The sequence below is a fragment of the Caretta caretta genome, chromosome 6 (genome assembly GCF_965140235.1).
Source record: "Caretta caretta isolate rCarCar2 chromosome 6, rCarCar1.hap1, whole genome shotgun sequence".
Classification (NCBI taxonomy): Eukaryota; Metazoa; Chordata; order Testudines; family Cheloniidae; genus Caretta; species Caretta caretta.
This window is the reverse complement of record NC_134211.1, coordinates 1,171,946-1,184,415: the sequence shown is the minus strand read 5'-3', so window position 1 is coordinate 1,184,415 and position 12,470 is coordinate 1,171,946. Positions and strand designations below refer to the sequence as shown.

The 12,470-nt window shown below is 53.8% G+C and overlaps 1 protein-coding gene across 2 annotated transcripts; it reads left to right on the top strand.

The window, feature by feature from the left end:
* Positions 1–314: 314 nt before the first annotated feature.
* On the top strand, positions 315–9,913 carry LOC142072440 (tripartite motif-containing protein 72-like). Of its 2 annotated transcripts, none has more exons than XM_075129137.1 (4): positions 315–409; positions 2,951–3,061; positions 6,468–6,525; positions 8,469–9,913. In XM_075129137.1, exons 2-4 carry the CDS (start codon positions 3,050–3,052, stop codon positions 9,047–9,049), a joined length of 651 nt encoding a protein of 216 aa, XP_074985238.1. In that variant the 5' UTR covers positions 315–409; positions 2,951–3,049; the 3' UTR covers positions 9,050–9,913. The 2 variants fall into 2 exon arrangements, with proteins under 2 accessions (XP_074985238.1, XP_074985239.1); XM_075129138.1 differs by lacking the exon at positions 315–409 and adding an exon at positions 1,550–1,661.
* The last annotated feature ends 2,557 nt before the right edge of the window (positions 9,914–12,470 follow it).

Here is a 12,470-nt window from a genome sequence, read left to right as displayed (position 1 = left end):
TTTTACCTGCCTAACGCTTTGGAAAATTCTGGCCTTAAGTTTTCCCCTCTTTAGAGTCTAGAGGGAAGAAGAAGGCTGGGCCAAGAAGGAAAACTTAAAGGGGGATTTTTATGGGCAGGGTAGAATTAGTAAAAGTGAAAGTGACACCGGGGAAGAGTTAGCAGCTGGTTACACTAGCCACACTGTGAGATAACAACGTGACTTGAGGCAGAGGGGTGGCTCGTTCTGTGATAGCCAATGGGATTGCAGGGACCTGCATGCTGTACAGCACTCCTGCGCTCTTATTGGCTGGGGCGGTATAATTCCAGTCGATATAATTACAGACCGACGGAATATCTACACCGGTGCTTGCCTCAGCCCTTCAGATCTTCCCTCAGCCCTGGGGCTGTGAGTGCCTGGCTCTCGGCGGGTAAGTCAGTCCTGCTCCATGGGGTTACCAGTCGCTAGATGGGGGGAAGGATAGCTTGGTGGTTTGAGCGTTGGCCTGCTAAACCCAGGGTTGTGAGTTTAATCCTTGAGGGGGCCATTTAGGGATCAGGGCAAAAATTGGGGATTGGTCCTGCTTTGAGCAGGGGGTTGGACTAGATACCTCCTGAGGTCCCTTCCAACCCTGATAGTCTATGAGAGAACGGGCCGTGAGGGAGCAGCGTTGGCTAGTGACTAGGGCAGGAATGAGAGATCTTGGGTCTCTCTTGGCTTTGACTTTAACTCCCTGGGGAGTTTGGGCAAGTCGCCCTTGGGCCGGGGGGCCGCTGGAAGAAAAGTTTGCCCTCGCGTCTGATGAGTGAATTTGGGCTGCACCTTGCCCGCTCCCTGCGCCCCCAGCCAGCCGCGGGCACCCAGCCACAGCCACAGGCAAATGGGGCTTCCCTGGGAGGGGAGCCATCCCTTCCCCGCTCCCTCCCCTTGTCTGGATTCATCCTGCTGGAGGGGTTTTCCCTCCCAGAGAGGAAGTTTTGTCTCCCCCCACACACACACACTCTGGTCAGCACCCCCTCCTCCCCGCATCAGGACGGATTGATTCCCTTCCCCTGGATCCATTCCCCGACCCCCCCGATCTTTGGGAATTTCTCCCATCACATCCAGCCCAGTCCCCTGGATCAGCTTCCAGCCAGGAGCCTCCTTCCCCTGGCAGCACTAGGCAAGCAGCCAGCAGCCCAGCGAGCAGGGGCGGAAAGGGAAAGATAAATGTAAGCGGGGGAATAGTCCCGCTGTTGTGGGGAACTTTCCTGGCTTCTGCACTACCCTGGTGAAGTGGGCCAGCGAAAGGATCTGAGTCCTCGCTCCCACTTCCTTTACCCAGAGGCCTCCCTGCCCTTGAGGACTCCCCTTCCACTCTCCTGTCTGGCAGAGTCCTCGTAACCCCAACAAGGCTGCCCCAGGATTCCTGGGGGGCTCAACCCCCAACCCTGCTGCAGTCACCTAGGACAGGGGCTAGGGTGTCCCCACTCCAGGGCACTCTCTCTGCACTGGGCACTTCTCTGACCCACTGACCATTACGTACAAGTTAAAGCAAATGCAAGTTATTTAATCAACAATTAATCTTAAAAAGGATAAGGGAAAATGGGGAAGGTTAAAGGAAACACATCAGCCCGCTCTGTGGCAGGGAACATCACAAACCGTGTCTCTGGAACGTCCGGGCAGTTCACAGTCTGCTCCTGGTAAGTCCCAGGCCTTCTTCTCCAGCCCTGGCCCTGCTGCAGGGATGCTGGGGGTTGGACACTTGCTCTGGTGGGGGCCACACGCTCTCCGTGGTAGGACCCTTCTGCCCAGTGTCGCCCCCGCCCTGTCAGAGTTAAGATCCAAGCCTGGCCTGCAGAGCCCCTTGGCTGAGGCGTCTCCCTGTGCTGGGCCCGCTGCCCAGGGTCCCCCTCGCTCTCCCCAGCTGCTCACCGCACCCAGCTCCGGACAGCTCCAGCCCCAGCCCCACCACTCGGTCTCTGCTGCTCGGCCTCCAGCTCCCTGGGCTGCTTCTCTCCCCCCTCTGGCTCTGGTTGCTGCAGCTCTGCTCCCAGGGCAAGTCTGCTCTCTCTGGCCTGTGCCTCTGGTCCCTCTGGATCTGGCTCCCCAGCTCTGCTCCCCAGCTCAGCTCGGGCCCCTGCTTTCTCCTTAGCTCAGCCCCACTCTGTCTGACCCAGGTAAATCCAGCTCACACAGAGGACGGGATCTCCCTGGCCTCCTGACTCCCTGATTAGCCTGCCCGCCCTGTCAATCAGGCTGACCTGGAGCATTGGCCTCTCCCCATTGCTCCTGGGGGCTGTCAGGCTCAGGGTCCTGATTCCCCATCAACCCTTCCCCCTCTTTAGTACTGGGAGCTAGCAACTAAAACTCCCCCTCTGAATGTTAGTAAGGGGGCAACAGTCCCCTGACATAAAGGAAAATAATGAAGCAGGAAGCCGCCTTTTAAAGCTTTGCTTTCACTGATTGCAAAGCCGGGAGCCAGTCACGCTCTCCGGCAGGACATTAAAGACAAACCAACCCCCCAAAAAGGCAGAAGCCCGAAGCCACCCAGCCCGGGAAAGCCCCCAAACTAGCAACGTGCTGCTTAAGGAAATGAAATGGCGATTACACACACACAGAAGCCAGTCTGTGCTTGTTCCCCCCTCGCCTTTGGCCATGTCCCACCAGCTGCTCCCCTCCCACAAACGTTGCAGCGTGTGTGAGAGTCCGCGAGCTTCAAAGCGGGGGGTGTGTGTGGGGGGGGTGCAGCCCTGGGGACTGGGAGGAGCTGGAGCACAGACACCTGCTGGGCTGGCGGCTGGGGGGAGAGGATGGGCACCCCCCCAAACTGACAGAGGCCCCCCAAACACAGACACCTTGCCCTAAAGGCAGGAAGGGGCAGAATGGAGAAAGCAGTGGGTGGGAGGCATTGGGGGTGCAGGGGACAGTCAGAGAGCCAAGAGGTAATGATTAAATCCAACAGGGATTAACGTGGATGTGTGTTTTCTAGGAATAAAGCAGAGGCAAGAACATCCCCAGATCCACTTAGATCTGGTCAGTCAAATTGCCTGGATCAACTTGAGACGAGCCTTGGAACTGGAAATTGGCGATGGCTGCCCCGGTAGGTAGATTTTTCCTCTTTTTGCTCTAAGGATCGCGGCATAAGTATCCCCCCCACCCCACTCATCCACTTCTTTTATTAAAGTCGTAATTTGATCACTGGTCAGCATGAAGGGTGATATTAACTCAAGTGAATAAGGAAGAGTAAATTGAATTAGCAATTAAAAAGACATGCATAGTCTGGGGTCACGTGTCCCTCAGGCTGGAGAATAGAAAAGCACGTCAGAGAAGTAGCGTAACTCAAGTCGACGTAGCTTAGATCTACTTGCCGTGGGGTCCAGACCGCACTGGGCTGATGGGAGAAACTCTCCCATTGACTCCCCTTACTCATCTCGTCCCAGTGGGGTACCAGAGTTGACATCCGAGGGATCAGTGGTCAATTTTGCGGGTCTTCACTAGAAGAAACTCCTGTGACCTCCTGGATAGCACTGGCCAGAGAACGTCCCTGAAGTAATCCCTGTCTTTGAACAGATCTTTGGGAGAAACATCCCATCTAGATTTAAAAGTTGCCCGTCATGGAGAAGCGCCCTGCTTCTTCCCCTCTGTCCTTTATCCCCTCCCTCCTCTTCTTTACCTAGCTCCTCTCTCTGAAGTCAAGGAAGTGAATTTGGGAGCCTAAAGAAGGTTAATGAAGCCACTGCTCCATCAGTCCAATTCTGAGGGAAAGTGGCAAATGGTGACCAAGAGCACCCAGAGCTAAGACCTGAACCCTCACAAAAGTGGGACTCACACCCATATGGAAGTCTCCTCATAGGTTTTCAAGGGTCAAGTTTTTTAAAATCCCCCCTCCTGCTTTGAAGCCAGGCTGGCTTAGCTGGTGACTACGCATGTCAAATCTGCGAGGAATGGATTGCTTTTGGATTCACATCTCCAAATAGCGATCCACCTCAAGTGTTGTGTTCCCTTTGAGAGAAACTCTATTTTTTTCCCCACTGCATGCATCCGATGAAGTGAGCTGTAGCTCACGAAAGCTTATGCTCAAGTAAATGTGTTAGTCTCTAAGGTGCCACAAGTCCTCCTGTTCCGTTTACGGATACAGACTAACACGGCCGCTGCTCTGAAATCTATCAAACAACAGTATGAAGCCAGCACATTTGCAATGACGTTTGAAGACAAAACACCCTGTGCATGCGGGTAGGTCAGTAGAATGTTTTCCAAGAAAGCTTTCCGAGTTCCAAACTTTCCAGCTTAAAATGAAGAAAGCTTCAACTCTTTTTACAAAAGCACTCAAAGCTTTGTATGCCCTCTCCCGTCCTGTAGCAAAACCCAAGAAGCCGTACGCAATTGCAGAACATCTAATTCTGCCTGTCACTGTGGTGCTTGCAGAAAACTCTCAGGAAAGTACTGTTACCAAGTGACACCGTGTGTCATAGAATTGAAGAAATGGCTGAGGACATTGTCTCTCAACTTGTAGAGAAACTTAAAATGCCAAAAACATTTGCCCTTCAGCTTGATGAGCCCCCGGATATTAGTGGAGAAGCTCCGCTGATTGCCACTGATATCAACGAGCACATACTGTTTTGCAAAAGTATAAAGGCAAACTCAACCGCAGAGGCCATTTTTAAAATAATTGAGTTTTCTTTCTTCTGAACATGATTTGAGTTGGAATTTATGCAAATTTATCTGCATTGATGGGGCTGCTGCAATGACCGGGAGAGTGAACGGACTTGTAGCTAGGATCAGGAAAGAAAATCCTTACAGTGCAAGGATCATACATGGAAGATGAGTTCTGAGCTTCCAGAAGTTTTGAATGATTCCGTCAAAATTGCCTGCTTCATCAATCCAGACCACGCCATGGGCTCACCTGTTTCACATTCTTTGCAAAGAGATCGGGTCAGAACCTCAGCAACTGGTGCTTCACACAGAGGTTTGCTGGCCGTCAAGAGGGAACATACTCGAGAGATTGTTTGAATCATGCACAGAAGCTCACGTTTCTTTCTGATCATTCATCCCCTCTTGCCTCTGGTGTTTGACAGCACTGTGTGCTTAGCTCAACTCGCCGAGCTCACCGATATATTTAGGTTTCAGAGTAACAGCCGTGTTCGTCTGTATTCGCAAAAAGAAAAGGAGTACTTGTGGCACCTTAGAGACTAACCAAATAAATTGGTTAGTCTCTAAGGTGCCACAAGTACTCCTTTTCTTTTTGCGATATATTTAGCAGGCTGAATGACCTAAATTTGTCCATGCAAAGGCCCTGACGCTAACATTGTGAATCTCTATGACCAAGTGAATGCTTTTATCAAAAAAACTGAATTCTGCATGTCCAAATATGGAGACAAAGACTTTACCTGTTTTCCACTGCTTCATGCATATGTCACTGATGTTGACATAGGGGAAAATGAGCAGAGGAAAATTAAACAAATAAAAGTAGATCATTTTTTTGGCCCACTTGACATCTGAGTTCAAGTCATATTTACTCAACATTCAACGCAGCTCCGCTCAACCCGACTGGGTAGGAAACCCATTCCTTTTTTCAGATGTGAGCAGCCAGTCCTATTTTCCATTAGCCACAAATTCAATACGCCCAAGATCAATTTCCCTTCCTTGCTGGGAATAGGCTGTACAGGTCTGAGCCCCTTTAGACCAGTCTAGGGCATCCATAGTTAACACATCACAATTTTTGTGCCTAGAGAGGAGCACAGCAGCAATATGAGCTCGGTCACCTCCGTCCAGCCCTGATTTTACCGAGGCTGTCAGAGCATGCTTTGCTGTGACCTCTCACACCTTTCCCGATGGGGATGGGCGTTCCCTCATTTTGTCATGTTTGGGTCGGTGGTGGTTGTAGCTGAAACACCTTAAAACTACTGTGGGACAGAGTACTTTTTGGACTAGCATAGAACCCAGGAGTCCTGGCTCCCAGGCCCCCTGCTCTAACCCACTAGACTCCACTTCCCTCCCAGAGCCAGAGATAGACTCGAGCATTCGGAGGCAGCATTGCCCAGTGTATAGGGTAATAGACCAGGGCTCAGGACACATGGGGTCTCTTCCCAACTCTGCTACTGACTATTTGTGTCACCTTGGCCAAGTCATTTCCCCTCCCTGGTCCTTTGTTTCCCCTCCCGCTCTTTGTCTGCCATTTCTACTTGCTGTGAGCTCTTCGGGACAGTGACAGCTTCTCATTGAGTGTCTGGGCAGTGCCTGGCACCTGGGAGCCCAGGTCAGAGTAGCGCCCGGTGCAACGGGCTGCAGTCTTGGTCAGGAGGTCTGAGCAGCACCCAGTGTGATGGGGCCCCTATCTCAGTCAAGGACGGTCTGTGGAGTGCCAGGGTCCCCGATCTTCCTCGGGGCAGGTGGGGGGGGTCTGTGAAGTGCCCTGCCCCATGGAGGGCCCCAGTGTTGGTCAGGGTCTTTGTATAAAGCAATGGGGCTTGGAGAGATTCTCAACTGCCCTTCTGCTCTCCCACCAGAGCAATAAAATGTGGCCAAGGAAAAAAGCTACCAAGAGTGGCCACGAGGACATACCAGGTGAGTGAGGCGACTAGCCTGAGACCAAGTATCTGATCCTGCACAGAGCCAACCAAGGGGGGAGCAGGGGCAAGAATGGAGAAGCTGGAGGGGAAAGTGGGGGGAGATAGAGAAGAGGAGGAGGGGAAGCTGGGGAACGTGAGGAGGGGGGAGCTAAAGGGGACAAAAGCCAGGCCTCAACCCCCCCCAACAGGAGGTCACAGCTTCCCCCACCCTTGGAGTGGTGCAGGGGGAAATCTGGGGGGTTAGGCCTATAGGATCATCAGGGGTCTCCCATGGCCTAGTGTACGTTCCCAGGCTAAGCGGGGTGAGCGTGGGCAATGACTCAGTTTCCCCCCTGCCCTTCAGTGCAGTCCTGGCTGTCACTGGGCAGGGGGAGCGGTCCTGCTGAAATGACCCCCCGCTGGCCGGAGCGCTGGGTAGAACAATCCTTAGGGTCTCTCGTCCCATGGGTCCCCAAAACACGTCCCAGACTGGGTATAACTCTGTGTTAGCAGGAGGGGGGCACGTAAGACACAGGAGGTAACTGTCCCACTCTACTCGGCGCTGGGGAGGCCCCGGCTGGAGAACTGTGTCCAGTCCTGGGTGCCGCGCTTTAGCAGAGATGTGGGCAAACTGGAGAGAGTTCAGAGGAGAGCAGCAAAACTGATGAGAGATTTAGAAATGCTGACCTGTGAGGCAAGATTAGAATAACTGGGCATGTTTAGTCCGGAGAGAAGTCGGAGCGGGGACCGGATAACAGTCTTCAGATATGTTACGGGCTGTTATACAGAGGACGGGGATCCACTGTTCTCCATGGCCACAGAAGGCAGGACAAGACGTAATGGGCTTAATTGGCACCGAGGGCAATTTAGGTTAGCTATTAGGGGAAAGTTTCTCACTCTAAGAGCGGTTAAGCTCTGGAACTGGCTTCCAAAGGAGGTCGTGGGATGCCCGTCACGTAAGTTCCCTCTAAGCCGCGTGGCCGTGCAGCAGGCTATCAAGGGCCGCACAGGGGGGGAGAGGTGCCTCTCCCCCGTCCCCGGGCTGCTGCAGTGAGAGAGCGCTGGGGGGAGTCCTCTCTCCTTGGGGCAGCCCTGGGGCAGCCTGCACCCCAAATCCCTCATCTCGGCCCCCCCCAGAGCCCAGCACCACAACCCTCTGCCTCAGCCCTGAGCCCCCTCCCGCACCCTGAACCCCTCATCCCCGGCTCCACCCCAGACCCCACATCCCCAGCCAGAGCCCTCACCCTCCCGCATCCCAACCCTCTGCCCCAGCCCAGAGCCCCCCTCCCACACTCCAAACCCCTCTGCCCCACCCCCACCGTCCATCACCTTCATATTGGTGCACATACAATTCATTCCGCACATGGACGTAGAAAATTCGAGGGAACATTGCCCGTCCCTGGAGGTTTTTAGGAACAGGCTTCACAAACCCCTGTCAGGGCTGGTCTAGGGTTCCCTGTCCCTGTGCAGAGGGCTGGTTTAGGTGACCTCTCGAGGTCCCCTCCCTCCCCACATTTCTAGGATTCTGTGATTCTATAACAGGGATCCGTCAGCTGGCACTGAGATGCGGCCACCTCTGGGATGGGGCAGCTGTATATACACCCCACTGCCGGCCGCACAGCACCCTCTAGCGCGGCATGACTGGGGTGTTGGGGCCAGCACCGACTGAAAGGGGAGAGCACCCCTCACTGAGCCCCCTGCCGGGCTCCCTGCAGCACCACACCCCCTGCCGCCCTGCTGAGTCCAATGGCAGAGTCCCTCCCAGTGCTTTCCAGGGAGATCTCCCCTCCAAACCGCGACCCGGCCCACTTCTGCTTAGCATGAGATGGGCTGGGCTCACAGCACGGGTGGGAAATCTGTGGCCCTCCCCAAAAATCAATATTAGCTGATGGCTGTGATGGAAACAGCCATAAACCTGCAGAATAAAACCCTTCCCCTGACCCCCTCTGCCTTTCCCAGTGGAGAAGGAGGATCTAACCCTGGACCCAGACACGGCCCATCCCGATCTGGAGATCTCAGCGGACGGGAAGGAGGTGAAATGCGGGAGTTTCAAGAAGAACGTCATCTCCAGCCCCAGCCAATTCGACACGTCCAACTGCGTGGTGGCCCGGCAGAGCTTCAGCTCAGGGCGGCACTACTGGGAGGTGTTCGTGGGCCAGAAGCCGCACTGGAACCTGGGCATCGTCTCGGAGCGAGCGGATAGACGGGGCAGATTGATCCAGAAGACCTCAGGGTCTTGTGAGGTCTGTGCCGAGGGCTACTGGCTGATCGGCTACAACAAGGAGAAGGCCGGGAAGCCATACAGGGCCTTTGACACCAACCAGATGCCCTTTGACTGTAGCCCCCACCCTGAGACTATCGGGGTCTATCTCGATTACACGAGCGGGGAAGTGACCTTCTACAACCCCGATGACCCCGATAATTTGATCCCCCTGTACTCCTTTTACAACGTTGCCTTCAAGAACGCCCCAGTCTACCCCTTCTTCGACCCCTGCTGGCATGACAATGGGGGCAACGCCCAGCCCCTTAAAATCCTGTGAGCGGCTGATTTACTAGTGGGGGTGGGGACCAAAGCCATCCCAGCCTTGGGCTACCAGCATATACCGCGGGCTAGCCAGCTTCACGGCACTGTTCTGAGAGCCACACTAACCTCACCCAGCGACCAGGCAAAGCCGGCACGGTTAGCTGAGACAGGCCGGGGGGGTTGGGATGGGGCTGAAAAAGCAGCGAGCTGAGACCATGAGATACTCACTCGCTACGGGATATTCACCCTCCTTCCCAGAGCTATTGGAGGGGGTTTCCCTTCAGCAACACCCCACCCCCACCCCCCGCCAAGGCCCTTCCTCCAATGCGTTTCTTACTATCACAGTATCTAGGTTACCCCTTGCAGAGCCAGGGAAGGACCCCAGGAGTCTTCGCTCCCAGCCCCCCACCCCTGCTCTAACCACTAGATCCCACTCCCCTCCAGCATTGGGGAGAGAACCCAGGAATGGATCCAGATTGCACCTGGTGTTGTCATTCGCACCTGAGCAAAGTGCACCTAAAACGCCTTCCAGAGCATAAATGAAGGGACAAGCTCGTGGGGAGGGGTGAATTCTGCTCTCAGACAGGCCGATAGATGTCAGGAGTTACCCCATCAGGGAGCTCAGGGCTGATTCTACTCAGTGCAAATGAGGAGTAACTGTTGGACTCCCTGCACTGTAAAGCCAGCGTAAGAGCGAGGACAGTGAGATTTGGTGTTGACACTGGATTTGATTTACACAGATCCAGAATGCGCTGGCTGCTGTATCCCTTTCTACCGCTGTCTGCAATCTGCTGTTGCCTCTCGCTGCTCCAGCCCAGGGCTTGTGCTTCTCTGAGGATTTTATTTTACTTTGCTCAATAAAGAAAAATATTTGCCATAATTCCCCAGAATCCTGAGTTGTGACTCAGTTTCTCCATCCAGATCCCTGGGAATCTGGAGCCTGCTGAGACCTTTCCTCGGGTTAACCCTTGTGCTGCTGCAGATGTATACTGTGATGGGGTCCCCCGGGCACAACCTGGAACTGGGGTACCACTTTGCCCTCTTAACTCTCCACCCTGGGCTGTCTCTCACAGTGCTTTGCTCGTGACAAGGAGCAAACCCCTCCGGGCACTGTGATCACTCAGCCATCAGCATTGGAGCCCCATACCCCGCTGAGTTGCATGAAGGCTCCTGAGCCACTCACGAATCACACAGAGAAAGGCACCAGCCAATTCCCCCAGCTCCACAGCCTTGCGCCCCAGAGCTGCACCATCTTGCCCTGGTTAGAGGCCTGATGAGTGTAAGTATTTAACCCAGTCCCTCCCTCCATGTGGAGAGGACACCAACTAGCCTTTGTAGCCTGCAGGGCCATCCCTAGCTATTCTGGGGTCCTATGCAGGCCCCCCCTGCCCATGGGGGGAGTGAGGAACGGGCCCCAGGCTTCCACGGGGGTGGGGTGGGGCTGGCTTGGGGAGCAGGGGAGAACCACCCCGCAGTACTCACCAGCCACCGGTGAGTGCAGGCCAGGCCCTGCCGCAGTCCTCAGGGGAGTGGGGGCCGGGCAGGGGCGGGAAGAGGCGGGGTAGGGGCTGGAGCAGCCGGCAGCTGCGCAGGGCACCAGGAAATGTGGTGCCCCAAATTGCCTGGTGCCCTATGCAGCTGTGTACTTTGCGTATGCGTAAGGATGGCCCTGGGAACCTGAGCTGAGATTTCCCAAGCACTTCCCGCAAAACACACTGTTTTCGGTAAAATATAAAACAGATTAATTAACTCCAGAAAGACAGGCTTTAAGTGATTATAAGCGGTAGGCACAAAAGGTCAGCGAGAGTTACCAAAGAAAATAAAAGCTAAGTGCACCCTCTAAATCTTCAACCTTATTACACTGGGCAGTATTTGGATCAAGCGATTTTCTCACCCCACTGCATGTTACAGTTCTTCATACACAGGCCTCTCTCTCAAGCCTGGGACCAATCTCCTCAGTTTAAGTTTTCGTCTTCTCACTGTTCTTGTTGTTTCCAGCATCCAGGAGAATGGCCAAGGCATGCTGCCACTGTCCCCTATTTTATACCCTCAGTCCACGGGCCTAGAAGACACTTGCCCAGACATGTCCTGATGGGCTTTGCTGAGTCACAGGGCTGAGCAATCCCCCTGGTGATCTTGTGTTACTCAGTCAAAGGGTTGAGCAGTCCCCATTGTGTGGTGCTTGGGTAGGTGTCATTGAATTGGAAACCCCTTGATCACAACTCCCCTGCTGATTAATGGTCGGTTAATACCCTCCCGGGAGCGGTTAGCATAGAGACTCTCAAATTTACAACGTATTTCAGAAACAACCATACAGCATATTAAATCTCATAACTTCATACACACGAATGACACACATATCTGGACAGAACAACGGGTTTCAGCAGATCATGACCTTTCATAAGATATTGCACATGGCTTTGTATGAAATATCACAACCGTATATAAGTGATGAATATGGGGGTTACAGAGGCTATTTTGAGGTCCCGCTTGTCACATATACACAGCTGTAAATGAGGCCTTCTACTCAAGTCCTCTCCCATAATCCCTGCCCCCTTCTCCCGGATTGCCAACATCCCCATGCTGAGTCCAGGCTGGCAACGCCCTGGCTGCAGAGCCTCAGCTGCAACAGGTTAGTCAATATTAACCAGGGATGGTGTTAAACTCTCACAACCCGTTTATAGGCTAACCAAAATCCCGTCCCTGTTGTTCTTCCGTATACATAGTCCTCTGTATCTAGGACGCTGAACAGTTCTGTCCTTCAGTTGAATCTAGTGAGGGAAAGGAAAACTCCTATTCCCCTGCCCCGATTACCCTTCCCCCCACATTAGCCATTCACTGCAGCTTCTGGCAAACTCTTGTTAAAACCATTCTGAATTTTGCTCCCCAAAAGGGCGGGTGGAGGCTGTGCACATGCTGGGGGTCACCAGCAAGTGACTTAGATGTTTCTTTTGGGGAGTGCTGTATCTCAGGAACCCGGTGGTCAAATGGCCCCACATTTGGCTCTCTGACCATCCCCTGCACCCCCAAGAGGCACCCCCAATGCCAAAGCGATCCGCACAACCATGCGGATTGGAGAGCACATGGAGCAGTCCGGCTTTAAACAGTCCTTACCTCTAGCCGCACGGGTGCTCCCCTCTCCCACACAGAAGAGAGTCCGTTACCTGGCAGCTCCCCAGCTCTGTCCTCTCCCCCAGGGACACAGGGCAGCTTGAGAAAGGAGGGGAATTCTCACTGCAGTGCAGAAGGCGACGGTCACCCTAAATATAGCCCTGAGTCGGGGGCCTGGCTCTGACCTGGATACGCTGCGTAGGAAGGACGGAAGGTGGAATAAGGAAATGGGGGGTGGTTAGCAGAACCAGCTGGAAAATAATTATTTTTCTTGTGGAAATGTTGAATTTTTTTTTCTCTTTTTGAAATTTCCCACCAAAATGTTG